The sequence below is a fragment of the Melitaea cinxia genome, chromosome 13 (assembly GCF_905220565.1).
Source record: "Melitaea cinxia chromosome 13, ilMelCinx1.1, whole genome shotgun sequence".
Classification (NCBI taxonomy): Eukaryota; Metazoa; Arthropoda; class Insecta; order Lepidoptera; family Nymphalidae; genus Melitaea; species Melitaea cinxia.
This window is the reverse complement of record NC_059406.1, coordinates 981,738-1,002,024: the sequence shown is the minus strand read 5'-3', so window position 1 is coordinate 1,002,024 and position 20,287 is coordinate 981,738. Positions and strand designations below refer to the sequence as shown.

General features: G+C 39.5%; 1 protein-coding gene across 1 annotated transcript in view; it reads left to right on the top strand.

Annotated features, from left to right (window-relative positions):
• Positions 1 to 1,100: 1,100 nt before the first annotated feature.
• LOC123659205 (fibrillin-2-like) overlaps positions 1,101 to 20,287 on the top strand; it is a 53,827-nt gene continuing 34,640 nt past the window's right edge. The window contains exons 1-11 of the mRNA XM_045594456.1: positions 1,101 to 1,113; positions 1,703 to 1,874; positions 12,382 to 12,464; positions 13,003 to 13,119; positions 13,517 to 13,621; positions 13,709 to 13,816; positions 16,441 to 16,619; positions 17,528 to 17,689; positions 18,097 to 18,184; positions 18,262 to 18,417; positions 19,953 to 20,148. Coding sequence (XP_045450412.1) covers positions 1,101 to 1,113; positions 1,703 to 1,874; positions 12,382 to 12,464; positions 13,003 to 13,119; positions 13,517 to 13,621; positions 13,709 to 13,816; positions 16,441 to 16,619; positions 17,528 to 17,689; positions 18,097 to 18,184; positions 18,262 to 18,417; positions 19,953 to 20,148 — 1,379 coding nt within the window. The remainder of the gene's footprint in view (positions 1,114 to 1,702; positions 1,875 to 12,381; positions 12,465 to 13,002; positions 13,120 to 13,516; positions 13,622 to 13,708; positions 13,817 to 16,440; positions 16,620 to 17,527; positions 17,690 to 18,096; positions 18,185 to 18,261; positions 18,418 to 19,952; positions 20,149 to 20,287) is intronic.

Sequence of the window (20,287 nt, the reverse complement as noted above, 5' to 3'; positions counted from 1 at the left end):
GAAATTACTTCGTTCACTATCGATCAAATTACAATATTCCACTAGAGTAGAGAGTAGCAGTTTATTCGTTATAAATATATTTGAGCTTTTAATTTTTGAGTTATCGCTAATACTGGGTATTTACTTGGCTATTTTACGTCGACCAACGTTATATTAACCTCATTACTATTTTACTGGGTGGACCAATATCGATGATTCTTTTTTTAATCGATAGGTGGTGCTTGTCATGTGGTTCCATTTAAATATAATTGAGATTTGACTCGAACTTTTTGAGCTATATCTGATATGGCGTATTTACTTGACTGTTTTTGGAGTTTTCTCCTTAAGAATCGATTTTCATTTAAGGCCCCGGAATGAAAAAATTGAACAGTAAAATATACTGAACGAATGACCTTGTTAGAGATGGCGTTCAGACGTTTTCTAATAACGCAATTAGGTTCTGATAGGTGGCGTTATTGCATTCATTTATTTACAATTTGATATAGTAATAATATATTTCTTAGACTAGTAAGCCTTTTTGTGCCTATTTAGACAGTTGATCTGAAGGGGTAAACTCCAGTCGTGCATCGGAGCTGTGTGAAAACATGAACATTACATATTTTTAATAAAAAAGACATAAACCGTAATTCAATATAAATCCGCTTCAACTAAAAAACCCGCCGTAATAAGCGATGTCAGCGCTTCGCGCGAATCGACGACGGGCCTTTTATGAAATTTCTGCCTACAATCGCTAACAAAATGTTAGAAATAACAGTAGAACATTATATAATTCTACAATTTTATAATGTCGCGTTATATGGAATACGAACAAAGTATTACTATTTTTTCGTCGATCTACGTTGTATTACTCTTCGATGTAATTGAAGTCGGTTTTTTTTTCGTTTGCGAGCAAACACAATTATTTTATTTGAAACGAAAAATCAGTAATATCAGATGACGTCTTTAGAAAATTCAGTGTTAAAGAATAATACTGCTTTTGGAGTTTATTCCTTGAAACGAAATATGTTTTGTGGTATGGAAGAAAGATTGGGGGTCGAAATTTTGAAAAGTGTATGACGCTTAGCCCGCGATCAGTCCTGAGAGTTACGTTTTAGTACGCAATGTCTCTTGAGAGTAATGTAAATTCTACGAGTAATCGCGTCTCGAAGCCGACAAGAAAACTTTTCTTTAGCACAGCTGTACATCAATCATTACATCATCATTACAGCCTATACAGTCCACTGCTGGACATAGGCCTCCACAAGTTTACGCCAAAAATAACGTGAACTCATGTGTTTTGCCCATAGTCACCACGCTGGGCAGGCGGGTTGGTGACCGCAGTACTGGCTTTGTCGCATCGAAGACGCTGCTGCCCGTCTTCGGCCTGTGTATTTCAAAGCCAGCAGTTGGATGGTTATCCCGCCATCGGTCGGCTTTTTAAGTTCCAAGGTATTAGGGAAACTCTGTTATTCCTTAGTCGCCTCTTACGACACCCACGGGAAGAGAGGGGGTGGCTAAATTCTTTAGTGCCGTAGCCACACAACACGCTGTACATCAAAACATAGATAAAAACGAGTCTGCTTTCCGTTCGCCTCGCCCGATCACACTTTTCGTAACGCTCTCGTCACGCATTCACCAGCTTACTTCCCAAGTCAAGCTTGCATAAAGAAGTTTTACTTCAATTAATATAGTTAGATTTCCGTTAAGTTTCTGTGATGACAAGGAAGGGTGCTGTTCCAGGGTGATGGTGGCGTGATGAGGCTGCTGCTAGTGACGCTGGCGCTGCTCCTCGGCGCCGCGGCCGACCCGCGCCTGCCGCAGAGCACGCCGCGCCCGCGCCACTGGTCGCGCGGCGCCAGGACGCTCTCCGACCGCGCGCCCACACAGTTCGTCGGGTAAGGCACACTACCTACAACGCTAATATCCTCGAATTTTAAAATTATTGCGGAATTAAAGTAATTCCACTATGATTTGGAACCGCCCAAGTCACTGACTTGGTCACTGTTATATCTGGATAATATCTTTGGCTATTTGTAACTTACCACTTAGTCTTAAATTGTCGGCTAAACTACGTTACTTTTGTGTTTGTTCTGGTTTGTCTACTTGGCTATGTTACTAATGTTAAGCTTCTAAGCTATTATATCATTGTTTTCTTTCTTCTTCTCTTTTTATTAAGAAGCTATTCTAAATACAAAATTAGATATTTGATTTTTACTACTACCGTCAATTATGCATGGTACGACATCTTATAGTAACGCCCTTAAAGATACTCTTGATTGTCAACTTTTGAAAAAAAAAAAATTACTTTTAGAATTTATTACGAAAAAAGCACAGTAAACTACAACTCAATTTATTTGAAGGAACTCATTTATTTTTCTCCGAAAGCGAATTATGTACAAAGAAACTCCTAGTCGTTTGATATCGAAATTAATAAGAACTTGGTTACCAGTGTCAGCGAAAGACGGAATTATTTCGTCTACTACATAATAGTTTAGGTATAAATCAAATCGGGCTCGCATTTATGGAAATCGTCGCAAATATCTACGAATGGGATCACTTGATTCCGAGAAACGTGAGTCACGCTCAATGAGTGAGAGAATGCAGTGCGGTCGCAGGCGCTGCTAATCGCGGGAGCATCGATCTTGCGCCAGCACGTGGACGTACTGGGAATGTTAGAGGAGGCGTGTCTATTGTTGCCAGCAGGGCTATTCTGTAAATAACAATTTCGATATCGAGCTTCACCTGAGTGACAGCGCTCACTTCGAAAGCGAACCCACTTCACCTTGGTTTGAAATTCTGTAAACATTCCGTACGCACAAGCGATGTGAAGTGAGTGTCGAATCGAAGAGCGGCAATTTAGAGCTGTGTTTATTTTATCAATATTCTTTTCTTATGACTTTATTTTAGAATAATTGCATGAAGTCAAGTGTCGAATCAAGTCTCGAATTGTGATGTGGTGAAGCGGTAAATCCCCTTACAGAATACCGAATTCATACTATTAAATGTCAACGTTCTCACGCAACAGGGTTCGACTCGTCGCCGCACTCACATGTGTGGCGCTACGGGACTGTCGAGTTTTAATGAATACGAATTTGATATCTCACCGCGGATTCCGCTGTCGAGACACGAAAATGTTCTTACAGAATAGCACTACTGATTACAACTTATCTTTAATAATGCGTATTTACTTTACTATTTTTTCGTCTACCTACGTTGTATTATTTGTCGATATAATTGAAGTCGGTTTTTTTTTCGTTTGCCTGCAAACACAATTATTGTAATATGTTTCAAAGTAGTAACTAATTTTAATATCATTCTTGCCGTTACAAATTATGTACTTTTGTTAACCAAAGTAATATAGGCTAAGATTAATAAAACAAACAAAAAAGGTCTGCCGTTCCTGCGTTTTGTGAAATGTTATGTTATTTTTATCAAAAACTTGTGTGGTGCGTAGTTTTGGAACTGGTTTTACAACTCCTTTTTTTTAATAGAAATTGTACTGAGCGTCTGTAAAGGTCGCGTTAAAGGGTAAATACTAAAGACTTAAATCCTAATCCTTAAGCTTGATCTTTGACCTTTTTACCACCCAATTCCTACATTCACCACGACTACACATGAATCAATTTCTTCCAAAAAATGCAAATGTTCTACAATATTTTCCCTAACTGACTTGAAATAAATTTATAAGCAGCTAATACTTCGAATGTCAGTACTGCCATTCTGGTTTCGAACTGAATTATCACGTAGCGATTCACGTGTTCAGAACACTGGTCACATTATTGAGCAAAAAATATGTAAATTTTATGCAAATGTATTTTTTTCATAGAAAAATTATATGTAAATATTACACAATACATTTTTGAATATTAATGTTTTGTTATATTCATTGTACCATTAAAAGTAATTAATAATATGCAAGTATATTTTGAGTTACGCAAAAAATAGTTTGCTCAAGATCTGGAGCAGCTCGACTAAGGGAGCACCTGAACGTACAGAAGTTCACAGCTAAATAATAGTACTCTCAAGTACTATTGCTTATCTTTAGCGAATAAACGTAGCCAGGGGCTCCTGGGAACGACACGCGTAGGGTCAGAAACGCGCTTGCGACGCTCTTGGTCTTGTAGGCGATCATAGGCTACGGTAACCGTTTACCATAATGTGTACCGTCCGTTTATTTGCCATGCGAGAAGTACACGATATGGTACGATTCAGTAAGCTGAATCCACCACGCTGCTTCACTTCGGTTTGGCGGATATGTTCCCCACTATGAGTAACGATCGCTGTCAGTTATATATAATGCTCCATTTTTAAACTGATGTCTACGTAGTATTTTTCGGCGTACACAAACTTTTTAAAGTTGCTTCATATGTAACCAAAGAACATAGTTCAGCTTCAGTATTGCCCTAACACTTGACCGACCTGTTGGCATATTAATTTTGTCAGTTCTTGCTATTAGTATATTCTGTTTAAAATAAAAATATTTATATTCTAGTCCAAATTTTTTTTTATAATTAGGTTTGCGTTTGACCACTATTTCACCTGATGTTAACTGAGAATGTGGTCTAGGATGAAGCACGCTTACCTAGAAGTAGCCTATTCACTCGCGACTTAAAGCTATCCGGAAACAGATGCTGGTAGAGAGTTCCATTCTTTAGCCATACGCATCAAGAAGGCACTAGCGAATCGCTTAGTGCGTAGGTATAGTGGGTATGTCAACCATATAAGGGTGGCGTAACGCTGTGCGTCTGGTTGTTCGAAGGTGGAAGGGGCAGGAAGGAATCAGGTCGTGGAGTTCCTGCGCATACTGAAGTGTACCCGATAAAAAACCGACAGGGCGACCACCCTACGCCGATGATCCAAGCTTTCCAGCGACCAGAGTATCATCACCAATGATCCTCTTGGCTCGTCTCTCGATTGACTCGAGAAGCTCCCGCTGGTACTTGGCAGAATCATCCAAAAGATGATAGCAGTACTCCATGCACGAGCGAACTTGAGCTTAGTATAAATTTAAGAGCTGTTGCGGAGTGAAGTACCGTCACCTTCGAAAGGACGCCCAGTTTTTTTTGTAGCTGTTCGAGCCTTTGCTTCTATGTATGAGCCAAAATTGAGGGTGGATGATACAGTAACGCCAAGAAGCTCCAGGTGGTCAGCTATGGGCACGGGCACATCTCGGAAAGAGGGAGTCAGGTTGAAAAGACTCCGCTTTGCCGAAAAGAGACACGCCTGGGTCTTAGAGGCGTTGAACTTGACCAGGTTTGCGTCACCCCAATCAGAGACAGTTTTAACGGACAAGTTCAGACACTGAATCATGGCTGCCCTCAGCGACTGGACCTCCGACCCACTCGCTCGCGCGTCGGACTCGTAACCTTCGACAACAGTGCTGTCATCTGCATACCCAAAGGTTCCGGGTTTTAGCAGGTCGTTCATGTGCAGCAAGAATAGCGTTGCCGAGAGCACAGAACTCTGAGGGACCCCGGCATTAATGGCCAAACGATCGTACTCGCAGCCGTCTATAACCACGCGGATCGACCGAACCCTCAGGAAGTCAGATATCCAGACACAAAGCGAAGTGGGTAAACCGTATGAGGAAAGCTTGCTAATAATGCCGTCATGCCTACCCTGTCCTGTACCTGTATACGTAACCCTGTCAAATGCCTTCGAGATATCGAGTGAGACCGCAATGGCTTCATCGTGTCTCTCGATAGCCTCACTCCATATTTGAGTGGCATACGCTAGAAGGTCACCCGTGGACCGTGAATTGCGGCAAAAACCGTATTGTCGGTCGCTGAGAAGGTCGTTCTCCTCAAGGTATCAGGAGCCGGTTATTCAGTATACGTTCCATGCTCTGCTCTCCATGTGTATGGACGTTACGGAAATGGGTCTATAATTGACAGGGTCAGCTCGACTGCCCTTTTTGGGCACAAGCAGCTCGTTAGCTTGCTTCTATGCTTTCGGCACATGTGCTGTCATCAGAGAAAGATGAAACAGACGTGTCAGGATTGGAGACAACTCAGATGCACAAGTTTTGAGTACTATGGCTGGTATTCCGTCAGGGTCACTAGCTTTATTCACGTCTAGATTGTGCAAGGTTTTAAGGACCTCTTTTTGTCGAATTCGGATTTCAGACGTAGACGTCTCGCATCTAATCGAAGAGGTCGGAGGTGTGGCGCTGCCTGAATCTAAACGTGAGGATTCTGCAAAGAGACTTTCAAACAGGTTTGCCTTCTCCTCAGCGGCGTGGACTAGTGAACCATCGATTCGTAGCAGTGGAGGTAGTGAGGAGTGACAGAAGTTCGATTTGACCGACTTAGCTAGGGATCAAAAGGCTTTACTGCCAGGTGGGTGTGATGCAAGTCTAGTCCCAATCCTGCCTATGTGGGTCAACCGAGCCTTCCGTAGTGCTTTCTTGCAGGACTTGGTGGCTCTGTTATAGGCTTTCTTTCTCTGACCCACGTCTGTTGCCTTGTGGTTACGAGCGCTGACCCAGGCCAGGTAAGCAATGTTCTTTTGTGCTTCAGCGCGAGAACAGTCAGCGTTAAAATATATATATTGAGTCCGTTGAAGAAATATAAGCTAAATTCCTTAAACATATCGATACCTAACAGCCAAAAAAGGATAACCGCCACTTTTCAAACTTTACAGGAGAGTGATTTAAAGTTAAAAATAAACAAAAAAAAAAATCATAAAAATTTAAGTACATCTCCCGAAAGGCTGAGAATGTATTTTTGCAGCATTTAGCACGCTATCTATTAAATGAAGTTGTTATTTTTATTTAATTAAGCCTACTAGTTGCTGTCGGTTATCCCCAAATGATCTTCATTTTACAAACAGCAAAAATGTCGTAAAATGAAATACACAAATTATTCGCGTCCAGCAAAAATTATGTAACTTCACCTCATTTTTCATTAAAGTAAAGAAAAATAGCACAAGTGTGTTTTTTTTTAAATAAAAATGTTAAAATATTGTATAACCAGCTATCTAATGAAAATTGACTGAATAGAAAATTGGATCAAGTTAATTTTTTAAGGAAATATTAATTATGGTTATTAGACTCTATTATCCATTTCGATGTAATACTCTTTTAAAATTATATTCGGAGCAGAAACATTTCAGGTTCACTCGAGAGGTTTAAAAAATAAAAAAATATTATTTGATTAATCAGTCTTTAATTTACTTAAAAATTATAATCAGTCTGTAATTTGCTTAAAAATAATAATCAGTCTTTAATTTACATAAAAATAATAATCAGTCTTTAATTTACATAAAAATAATAATCAGTCTTTAATTTACTTAATAATTAATAATAATCAGATAGCGAAGGTGTTGATGTATAATATATTATTATTCTACATCAACATCTTCGATATCTGATTCAGGGAGTAGTGTATCCTTAACATTATTGGAACTAATCAGACTGTTTTATTCACTGTGAAAAAAAATGGGGAATCACCTTATCTTGACACAGTTTAAGTAAATCATCGTGTTTGTCCTTAGACAAAGGAATTAAAGATTTATAACATGCTGGTGGAGTCATTTTGGTTTTTCGTTGTACTTCGATACTGTAAGATTCATCATCATCATTCATTGAGTTTTTTACAAAAATCAAATCATCCTTCTTCTTTCGGAATGTGACAATACGCATCTTACTTATTTTTCCTATTAAATTTCTCTTGAAGTATTTGTCGCTAATTGAATCCCATTTATTAAAGTCTTTAAACTGCAAAAGCTCGACATTGTATGGTTCTGGATCTTGTCTTGCTGTTGTAAATATTGTATACCATTGTGAAGGTGCATAAATAATGCTATTTTTTTAAGTTTTTTTTATGACAGCACACAGAATCAACAGGCATGTACGTATGGCCGGTTAGCAAGAAGTTTAGCTGTATAGTTTGAACATTAATGCACGTTTGCAAAGTTGTGTGTAACGTTGCCATGATTATTTTATTTCTATTTTGACCCGGGCAGCAATCAGCATACAGCAACAAATTTTTAACTGTGCCATGTTCATCAACAGTGTGAATATATTTATTGAGTATTGTTGCGATTTCATTAGCTTTTTTTCTTCTTCCGTTACATTCATCCCAATAGTAACAATATACTTTACGGGTACCATTTTCATACGCGCAAAAATTGTATACAGCTAATTTACGGGAGTAAAATATCAGCATACTATCTCCGTATGATGTATTTAATACTTTTTGTAAATCGAAACTAGCACATGAAGTACTAGGATCACTTTTTTGTATGTTTTGATGAGCTTTAAATCTATTATAACTTTCTGTTTTTTCTAAGTCATATTGCTTCTTTTCTTCTTCTATTTCAGGGTTATCTATATTTCGTTCAAATTTTAGGCATTTCAAACACTTATCTTTTTTGGGGATATGGAAACCAATATTAAATTTTTCGTTGAATATAGACCGAAACACTCTTTCGCTTACAAGATCAATTCCTTTCTCTGTATAAATGTTCTTGTAAATTTTGTATAGATTGGCTAAGTTTTTTATTTTACTTGGAAGATAAACACGGCTAGTATCCTTACGACAATAATGAGAAGGCACAGCTGGTAAACCTTTAATGAAGTTCATTACAGACACAATTGTCGAATCTTTAGTTTTGTTATGCGGATCACACCTACCACGATTATCTTCTTTAGCTAGTCCAAGTGCAGAATGTTGTATGGTGTATTGAATAAATTTACGACCAACATCCAAAGTAGCTGCTAGAAATTCGAGACAAACTGGCCGCTGTCCTTCACCTTCAGTTATTTTGTAGATATAAGTAAACCATGTTTTGTCTTATATGTTAGGTTCCACGTAATAGGGGGCGAGCCTATTGCCGCAACCAGGCACAAATCCAGACTTCGGAATAATAGATACTGAGCATTTCTCGACAGAAAAACCCTTATATCACTTTTTATCCGACCCGGGAATCGAACCCAAGACTGCGGCGTCGTAATCCAATGCACTACGCATTTAGCACCGAGAGGTTATAATAAATAATTTTGACAATAATACAATTTGCCACTTTTACGCCGAGTTGCACGAAAAGAAATTAAAATTTAAGTAGTGATTAAACTAATTTAATCGCAAGAATTGTATGAAATTCTTGTGATTAAATTAGTTTAATCACTACTTAAATTTTAATTTTGTTTCGTGCAACTCGGCTTTAGTTTTAAAACCTATTAAAACAGGCAAATTAAAGTAGTTAGTTAACTCCTACCTGCAGGGCTATTCTGTAAATAACAATTTCGATATCGAGCTTCACCTGAGTGACAGCGCTCACTTCGAAAGCGAACCCACTTCACCTTGGTTTGGAATTCTGTAAACATTCCGTACGCACAAGCGATGTGAAGTGAGTGTCGAATCGAAGATCGGCAATTTAGAGCTGTGTTTATTTTATCGATATTCTTTTCTTATGACTGTATTTTAGAATATGTGCATGAAGTCAAGTGTCGAATCAAGTCTCGAATTGTGATGTGTGAAGCGGTAAATCGCCTTACAGAATACCGAATTCATACTATTAAATGTCAACGTTCTCACGCAACAGGGTTCGACTCGTCGCCGCACTCACAAGTGTGGCGCTACGGGACTGTCGAGTTTTAATGAATACGAATTTGATATCTCACCGCGGATTCCGCTGTCGAGACACGAAAGTGTTCTTACAGAATAGCACTACAGCTCTTGATCCTGAAATCGTTCATTAGAATTAAATCAAATTAAGTTTAATTTGCTTTTCAAATTAAGGTTAAGTTGTAGTATTCTCCGTGACGGGTTCGATCTCTGCCTATTACAAATGTTTCTATAAACAATTGAGATGAACGCTGTAGTCTAGGGGTTTATGTTTGCGTTTTGTGTTTGCCGGACTTCTGATACGACAAAATCTTTCCGTCCTTCTTTGGGTCATTGCGTCTGGAAAACTTTTTATGTTTATACTTTATTGTACGTTAATTATACATTATACTTTTACTTTTGTTAATCATACTTTACTTTTAACATTTATACAATAATACATTACAATAAAGTCATAATAATAACTTGTATTGTCTAAAGTAAACGCAACATAACGAAAATTGAGTTTACAAAATGGCTGTAAAGCGTGTTAATATTGTTTTACGCATAAAATAGTCAATTCAACCTTCCATTGTTCTTCTGCTTATTCGAAAAATCCTCTTAACCGAATCCCAAGCGCATAGCTCTTAAGAAGCTTCGCCTTATAATAGACCCAAAATTTAGTCAACTAAAACACATAAGCGTAACAGGATGACAAAAGTTCCCACAATTATCTCCCCGAGGATTCGTAACACGACCTTGGCTAAATAACCTGTCCCAGTGAACCTTGGCTGTTCCGCTCTTTCGCTTCGCTCCCGAAATTTCTGAGCGTGAAAATTAACAAAGCGTGACCACCCACTGTCATACGCGGTGTTATCTTACCCGCTACTTCATCGTTTACAATTTTACATTCGGCTGTAACCTTTGATATGGGAGTCACTATTACGTTATACGGTTCAAAGGCTCGCTTTATTCTATTCTTGGATCTGATATATTTTATTACATTTTAGCTATGAATGGTCGAAATTTAATTAGATTTATACCTTATCATAATTAAGTTTGTCGGCGTGACCGTCTATGAAGTATGGCTGTATACTATCATTTATCATATTCTGGGTACTTCTCATACCTATAATTCAAATGACGTAAATTATTGATAATGTAGGCCAACTAAAGATTTAGTTACTATTTTATATTACATCATCGTATCTCGTATCTACTACAAGCGGTAAACCCCTAACAACATACATGAAATGTTCATCAAAGACATGCCATGTAGGGCGCTTGTTTTACTTATTATTCAGAAAGTCGTTATTAATGATGTCTATTGAGCATAAGACTAGCCGTAAACCTCCGCCAGGATTGGCCACAAGCTACGATCTCCCGCCTTTGCCATCCAGTCTCTACCAGCTACCCTCTTTTAGGCGTCGGTTTAACTGGCTGGATGGTCCATCCTTTCATTCATCATTCTTATTTTCTTTCGAATAAAATAAGAATCATCAAAATTGGTTTATCTAGTGAAAAGTTATGCGGTATAATACGTAATATATAATACGTATAACGTAAGTAAACGAAGAAAATAGTCAAGTAAATACGCATTTTTAAATATAATTCGAAAAGTACTTGGTATCTCAATTACAAGAAATTCATCGAAGTCGGTCCACCCAGTCAAAAGTTCTGAAGTTACATACATAAAAAAATACAGTCAAATTGAAAACCTCCTCCGTTTTTGGACATCGGTTAAAGAGGTGGTAAGTTGAGTGCCAAAACGTAGTATCCTTCAGTATGCGTTCACTTCCTAGCGCGTCTCGTCTGACCTACATACACCAAAATTGCTGTAAAAACCGCAACGAATTGATCGCGATGCTTCAATTTGGACAGCTGATATTAACACAAGGTTATATAAACATATCGCTGAATTGTCACACGTTGTATTTTATTATTTTGTAATTATAATTTAAATATCTCCATATGAAGGTTTTGAAACTTCTTTTTGAAGATTCGAAGACCTTTGACAATGTTATGTTATATGTGATGGTTTATTGTAATTCAAAATTGAAACTTTCTAATTGCGGAAAGAAAGAAATGAAAACAAATTTTCAATTGTATAAATGAAAGAATAAATTTTTGTGCTTGATCACTAACGAAAGAGAAAACCGACTTCAATGACATCTACAAGTAACACAACATAGGTAATCGAAACAATAATCTAATAAATTACTTAATTATTTAAAATCACGCATAGAGATAACTCAGAAATTCAGTCATTACAGCCTATACAGTCCACTGCTGGACATAGGCCTCCACAAGTTTACGCCAAAAATAACGTGAACTCATGTGTTTTGCCCATAGTCACCACGCTGGGCAGGCGGGTTGGTGACCGCAGTACTGGCTTTGTCGCACCGAAGACGCTGCTGCCCGTCTTCAGCCTGAGTATTTCAAAGCCAGCAGTTGGATGGTTATCCCGCCATCGGTCGGCTTCTTAAGTTCCAAGGTGGTTGTGGAACCTTGTTATCCCTTAGTCGCCTCTTACGACACCCACGAGAAGAGAGGGTGTGGCTAAATTCTTTAGTGCCGTAGCCACACAGCACTCAGAAAGTAATTGTCAGATTTAAACGACGGACTAAACGACAAGCATCTGCTTTCGATTAACAAACGAACAATCAAAATCGGTACATCCAGTTGAAAGCTATGTGGTAACACATACAAACAAATTCAGTCGAATTGAAAACCTCCTCCTATTTGAAGTTGGTTAAAAAGTATGTATTTAAGCGTAAAACTATTTGTCTATTGTGTATCATTAAGAAATTTATATTGTGTTTAAAACTTTAGTGACATTTAATTTCTCTTCCAGCCCCCACGTGTGCCGGAGTCGTAACAGCACGCATTGCTGTCCCGGATGGACGTCCAGACCTAACTCTTTGCTTTGTGTTGTTCGTAAGTCCCTTTCAAAATATATAGTTTCTGATAAAAACATATCCAAATATATTATTCATTTGAAAACATCAATAAAATTATAAGCACTAGTGAATAGTCATTATAAGTAGATATAGTAGTTTTATGAGGTAGAAAACATTTTGCTAATGTTATCTTAAACTAACCTAACCCGATTGGGGGAATACCCCTATCTACGGCAGATCAAAATCAACATACACAAAAAAATTCTCGTAAAAATCCAAATTGAATCAACGCCAACCTAAAAAAATATTACTAGAAGTTAGAATTTTTTTAATTTTCACCTTTATTGTTGTAAAAATTTACTATTGAAGTACAAGCTCGTCATTACTTAAGTTATATTATTCACTCTAAAATTACTAATTCTTAAAGAATAGTATCAAATTTTTCTTGCGTATGAAATCAAGGGTAACAGTTAGTTCAAGTTTGTGAAGATAAGGTATATATTATATAATATAGGTATATAGGTAGGTGTACCGTAGTAGATAGAGCGCGGAGGTATATGGGAGGTGTGTTGCAGCGATCTGCCGGCCGGACTGCGGCGGGCCGGGCTCGTGCGTGGCGCCCAACATGTGCCGCTGCGCCGGCGGCGTGGAGGCGCCCACGTGCGGCGGGGGCGCCTACTACCCCTACCCCGGTACCAGCCCCGCTACATACACACACACACCTGTTGTATCATTCTGCTGTAATGAGCTAACATGCTTCTCTAGGGATGGTACCGACTCCGAATTGGATACAGAAGATACATTGCTGAATGAAATGCTACATTTGGTTTGGCTCAAGTCATCTATTGCTTGGTGATAAAGAACATAATGAGTTAAACAGACGTGCTGGTTTAGAAGATGCATCGAAATCAGTACATCCGTAAAGCCTTAGTGGAGAATAATTTTGATTTAAGCTACAATTTTACTCATTCTAGAAAAAGAGATCTTCGCCCAGCAGTTAATTTACAGCAGAGTGAAAATAAATGCTATTCGTTTTTAAATTTTAAGCTATTCTATTGGATTTTATGATTTATTTTGAACTTTATACAGCACGTACTCGTGGAGGATGTAGACGAATCTGCATGAACGGCGGTACTTGCACAAATGGCACCTGCGCATGCGCACCCGGCTGGAGCGGAGAGTTTTGTACTGAACGTAAGATCTCCAAGTCTATTTATTCCAAGCTTATTTGTTTAATGTTCATAAGGAGAGGATTATATTGATAAAGGTGTTATGTTTTAGCGATCTGCCGAGAACCCTGTCTACATGGAGGGAGGTGTATAGCGCCAGATAGGTGTGTCTGTTTCCACGGACTGTCCGGTACGCGCTGCGAGATTGATCGAAGAACAGGTAAGCTTTTCAAAATCAACGATAAATTACCATTTGTCGTTGTTTCGTGAATTGGGTCTCTCATTTAATCCTATCATATTTTCTGTCATACATTTACGTTGAAACTTACTGAAAGGACAATGGCCAAAAAAAAAACCCAGGCTGAACAGATACAAGATGTAGCTTAAAATAAGGGTAATATTGGGTGATGAAAATATATGATATCATCACCATCAAATTCGGTGGCTAAATGTGTGATATTGCTATTTTTATTATATCAGGGATGATTTTTTGGCTAAGATCTAGATTAGGTAAAACCGAATTTCGGGACCGTGGGGGGCTGGGGGGGGGAGAGGGTGGGAAACGCTACCTCTGGTACCACTGTCACACCTCGGAACCCCATGGTTATGGAGATATCCATGGTTAAAGTTTTGAGGTTAGAAGAAGAATTTCGAAAGTTAGAGGAACGCTTGGCTCCGGCGCTACGGGAAGTGCAGCCCTTCCGCCCTTGCGTGCGAAAGCACGCTCACTCATGCTCCGTACAAAAAAAAACCGAATTATGGGGTTTTGGGTGTGGAGGGTGGAGGGTGTAGGGGAATCTATACAAGGTAACACTGTCATACCTCAAAACCCCATGGTTATGGAGATATCCATGGTTAAAGTTTTGAGGTTAGAAGAAGAATTTAAAGCTATTATAATACCTTTGAGCTCGTACTGTTTGCATTGTGTGACAAATCGACACTTTTAAACAAAATAACGCGTCAGACATAATATTCTAATAAAATTAGTAACATTGCGTGCTAGAATATAGGTTTAGAAATTCGAAAAATACCCAAAACCGAATCGGAGCACCCCACTGTCCACGTGGTCTTGGTCTGTCCTACCCCTAGAGTGTTTTTTTTGTGCCGCGGAGGCGCGAAGGGAGGGCAGCCCTCGCCCGCCGTGCTTTCGCACGCAAGGGCGGAAGGGCTGCACTTCCCGTAGCGCCGGAGCCAAGCGTTCCTCTAACTTTCGAAATTCTTCTTCTAACCTCAAAACTTTAACCATGGATATCTCCATAACCATGGGGTTCCGAGGTGTGACAGTGGTACCAGGGGTAGCGTTCCCCACCCTCTCCCCCCCATCCCCCCACGGTCCCGAAATTCGGTTTTACCTAATCTAAAGCTTTACCGATTTTTTTATCTTTAAGATATTTTCAATTTGGGTATCTCTGATGATGTAAATACATTATTCAATCATTTTAATATTGTTTCATGCAAGGCATCTGTTTGGTATAGGCGTACTGGACGTTATAAACGACGGAACGGACGATATTGTAATACTATAATTATCACTTTTAATAGACTAAAAGAAGGAAAGTGGTTCCTAATTCGACTTTTATTTTTATATATGTTTGGGAATAACTACTTTGTTTTTGAAACCATTTTATTGATTATTTGCGTTGAGTTCAGTATAGAGACATACAGCCTCTGTGGTCTAGTGGTTATAAAAAAAAATGTTAGTACAGAAATATCTTTATTTTTATGGTTCTATATCTAACGTGACATACTCTAGGCTCAGAGCGGGATGTTGGAAGTTGTCTTCGTGCCTTGCCCACCCCAGATAATATAATACGCTCATTACATGGGCGCAGCTTCCCAGGGTTCTTTTACCATGGATACAACTACAATAGTATTCCAAAATGGAATGTCTCCCATCTCCTCGTCTTTTATAAAACACATAAGTGTAATAGGTTTTTCTTCTTACGTGCCTGGACTGAATCCTGCATCTTATTAAAATATTGTTCTCTTCGTAACCTTCGAGTGCGACCTATTCTGACTCTCTATAAACTTCGATTTCATATTCTCCGGTTCTTTTAATGTGCTCGCTGCAATAGGAGCGAGCGATTTTCACATGGTAAGTTCCAATACCAAACAATATCAAATCTTCTAGAGTTAGACGTGGGAAGTCCACCAAGTTTGGGTTGTCACCTTCCATTCGCAAGAACACTGCTCTTTGCCTATTTAAATTATTTACCTCCACATAGTCTGCATTGTTATTAAACTGTGTTGTTAAACTTCTCAGTGTTGTTAAACTCTACTCTGTTCTCAGTGTTTTTAAACTCTAGTGTCGATGGGAGTGTAATAAAACGATTGAATAACGTATTTACATCATCAGAGATACCCAAATTGAAAATATCTTAAAGAAAAAAAAAAACATCCCCGATGAAATAAAAATAGCAATATCACACATTTAGCCACCGAATTTGATGGTGATGATATCATATATTTTTATCACCCAATATTACCATAATTTTAAGCTACATCCTGTATCTGTTCAGCCTGGGTTTAATTTTCATACTTCCGTGGCTATTGTCCTTTGTTTTAAAGTTATACTTTCCACATTCTGTTCTTTTTTTGTTTTTTTTTTTTCAAAAATTGCTTAGAGTTACAGTTACGTACCTGATCTGTTTATTTTTGTATCAGTTTGTTATAATGTAATAGTGATTTTGGGTCGATGTCACTGGCTTTTATTTATAGTATTCCTGTCATATACAGTCTTAGTAGTGGGAGTACCCAGTAGGTCTATGTGGGCGGTGAGGGTGTCGAGGCAGGGTAAGGTCAGAGTTACATAACACGCTAGCGAGTGTACCGCCGTGCGCGCAGGGCCGTGCTACACGGACACGCGCGGCGCGCTGTGCACGGGTGCGCTGGAGGGCGTGGTGTGCACCAAGCAGCTGTGCTGCGCCACGGTGGGCGTGGCCTGGGGCCACCCCTGCGAGCGCTGCGGCGAGCTGGACTGCCCGCCCGGACACCTGCGCAACCTCGCCACCAAGGAGTGCCAGGTGAGGCCGGCGGCTGCGAGCCGTGCGGGACGTAGCGCCCTCGTTTACACTCGACTATAATGTGACAAAAGATATAAAGGCCTACAAGCCACAGTACGTAAGGCTGTTTATTGTTGCTACTTTTTGTATAAGTGTATAAATAACTAGCTGATCCCGCAAACGTTTTGCCATAACACAAAATTTCAAATATTTTTCTCAATTTGATCGCAGTACCAACTGTCGGACCAATTGAAATTAAAATAGAGTAATATTTAATATTTGATGCTACGATGGTAGCGCAGTCTACCGGATCCAATGTAAAACATTCCAAAATTAAAAACTACTTATACTTATATAATGAAAAATTATTTAAATAAACATATCCCAGTGGACTAAATTGTGAATCTAAACCATCCCCGAATCCCCTTGAACTCACACAAATTTTTTTATCAAAATCGGTCCAGCCGTCTAGGAGGAGTTCAGTGACATACACACGCACACAATAAATATATGTATATAAAGATAATAAATAATAACTTAAGGCTTCACATTCAACGGCCCCCACTAGGATTTAATCCTGTGTCGGGGGTTCAGCAACACACAATACACAAGCACAAACGTCCAGACAACTACCAACATCTATATGGCCAATACAAATGTCTGTCGTGAGCGGGGATCGAATCAGCGACTGCTAGCGCAACAGCCGGGGCTGTGACCACTGCGCCAAAGCGTGTAATATTTCATTACAAACAACTGATGCGCAGTTGTGAGAAAGGCTTTCTCGAGAATCTTTGGCCTGGGGTCATTAATATGGTTATAGGGTTATAGTGCTCCTGGTTTTGCAGACATTTATAGGCAACGGTATCTGCTTACCACCAGGCGGACGCACTTGTCTTACCATTCTAGTAGCCAAAGCTCACATCTCGCAGGACATAGACGAGTGCGCGGCGGTGCCGGGGCTGTGCGAGGGCGGGCGCTGCGTGAACTCGCCGGGCTCGTTCTCGTGCGACTGCCCGCCCGGCCAGCGCCGCCACCGCGTGTCCAACAACTGCGAGGACGTCGACGAGTGCGAGGACCCCGACATCTGCCCGGTCAGTACCATGTACACGACGACTCTTGTTATCGCTTCATTTGTGGAAGTCCAACTTTCTGCCCAACTTTAGAATAATGTGGCCTTTTTTTGCACTGGAATGGAAATAAATGGACGTGATATAGGAATGTAATAAGGTAATGATTGACATATCAAATGCTGGGTTTCATATTCTCAACTTGAATCGAGAGTCTAGAGCCAATTCTGGTAAAAATGTCATATTTTAATAATTTATAAATTATTTTAACTTTAATAATATGAGTATATAAAACATACCTTTGTATTCAAAAAATTTGTATCCATTTAATTGTCAATGTTACTATTCATTTATATAAAAGTGCCTAAATGCTTAAAGTTTACTAGTTAGAGTTAAAAAAAAAAAAAAAAAAAATAAAAATAATTTTTCAGAACGGAAAATGCGTGAATACGGAGGGCGATTACTACTGCCTTTGTAATCCTCACTTCATTCCGAGTCCTGACAAAAAGTTTTGTATCGGTAAGAGCATTTCTACTTTCATTTAATTTATTTTAACGATTTTAATACATTTACTTATGTGCTTAACTTTATTTCAGACGGTCGTGTTAGTAGCTGTTTCACATATTTAGGAGAAACCGGCGAATGTGCCGACCGACTTTCAATGCCCCTTTCGAACCGAGATTGCTGCTGTGGATACAACATGGGTCGTGCCTGGGGCGACCTGTGCACTCCTTGTCCGCCGAGAGGATCTAGTGAGTATTGGCGTAGACAAGATTTAGAATTGATTCACAAACTGACAATGCAACAATGCTATGAATATAATACTCTGCATCATTAACGATCAACCCACGAGCTTAAGACGAATAAAAAACCAGACACCTTATAATTTTAGTGAAATTGATAATTGTATATCTCAATGTGTTTTCTCAAACTACCCGCATAATGTATTCTTTACATTCTGTAGCGAGTGTATTGTTCTAAAATACTGGGTTAGTGATATGGTTTTTTTAAATCTCATAGTTAGTCAAATTTTATATTGGTTATTTATATTAATATAATGTATCACTCACACTCACTTCAGCCTATCGCAGTCCACTGCTGGACATAGGCCTCCCCAAGTTCGCGCCACACATCCCGGTCTTCCGCAATCCTCATCCAGCCTACACCGGCAATCTTACGTAGATCGTCGGTCCAACGGGCCGGAGGACGTCCCACACTGCGTTTGCCAAGACGCGGTCTCCACTCTAGGACCCGTCTACTCCAACGGCCATCGGTCCTGCGACACAGATGACCAGCCCACTGCCACTTCAACTTGCTAATTCTGTGGGCTATGTCGGTTACCTTCGTTCTCTCGCGGATAGTCTCATTTCTAATCCTGTCTTTGAGAGAGACCCCAAGCATAGCCCGTTCCATTGCACGTTGAGCGACTTTAAACTTGTGGACCAGTCCCTTGGTCAGTGTCCACGTCTCGGCTCCGTATGTTAACACAGGCAGGACGCATTGCTCGAAAACTTTTGTCTTCAAGCATTGCGGAATCTTCGAAGTGAAGACTCGACGGAGTCTGCCAAACGCCGCCCAGCCCAACCGAATCCTCCTATCGGCCTCCTTCTCGAAGTTGTTGCGAAGTTGTTGAATATAATGTATAGTGGTATAAAATTATCTATACATATAATGAAATGGTTGGAAAGTCAAAACTGTAATAAAATATTTTTTTAACATAATACTTGGGGTGTGATCTACAATCGATACCGAAGCCAAAAATATGGTTTTTAGAATTTTTGTCTGTTTGTCTGTATGTATGTCCGAGTTAAACTCAAAAAGTACTGCATGGATTTACTTCAAATTTGGCAAGAATATTATTAAGAAGGCGGGTCAACATATAGGCTACATATTACCTACGGGGAACGAGCAGTGAACCTTTATTTCTTCAACGCATTCTGTAACAACGCGTAATCTAACGACGCATATTTGAATGTGTTGTTATTATGATAATAATCATGCTATATGCTAGCTTTAGACTAAAAATAAAGACATTCTGTAGTATATTTAGTATCAACATTACACCCGTGCGAAGCCGGGGCGGGTCGCTAGTTTTATAAATAAAAAAACTTATACGCCTAAACTTATTACGCCGGTCAGCCAACGCTTAGCATAAGGTTTGACTGTACGGATGCATTAAATACAACAAAGAAATACGTATTAAAAAACTTTATTATGTACATTTCTAAATTAAATTATGTAGCAAACGTCTCTTTCCTCTACAATAAAATAAATTTTTCCACCCTAGTTGAGTGGACGCACCTTTGCGGCGGCGGACTTATCCCACCGGACTGGCGTCGCAACGACTCGAGCGGTGCGGGGGGTGGCTCAGGGGGTGGAGGCATCGGGGGCGGGGGCGGCCCGCAGCCCATTGCCAAGATCAACGAGTGCATGCTGCGTGTGGGCATCTGCGGGCTCGGAGACTGCGTCGACAAGGACATCGGGTGAGAGCGGACATGACATGTGACCATGACATGTACCGTCGAATTAAATACCAAATTTAACCCTGATACATTTCTTTATACGTTACCTGTACAATGTTGAGATGTGCCACGAAAGAGTTACGCAACCATTAGATATAAT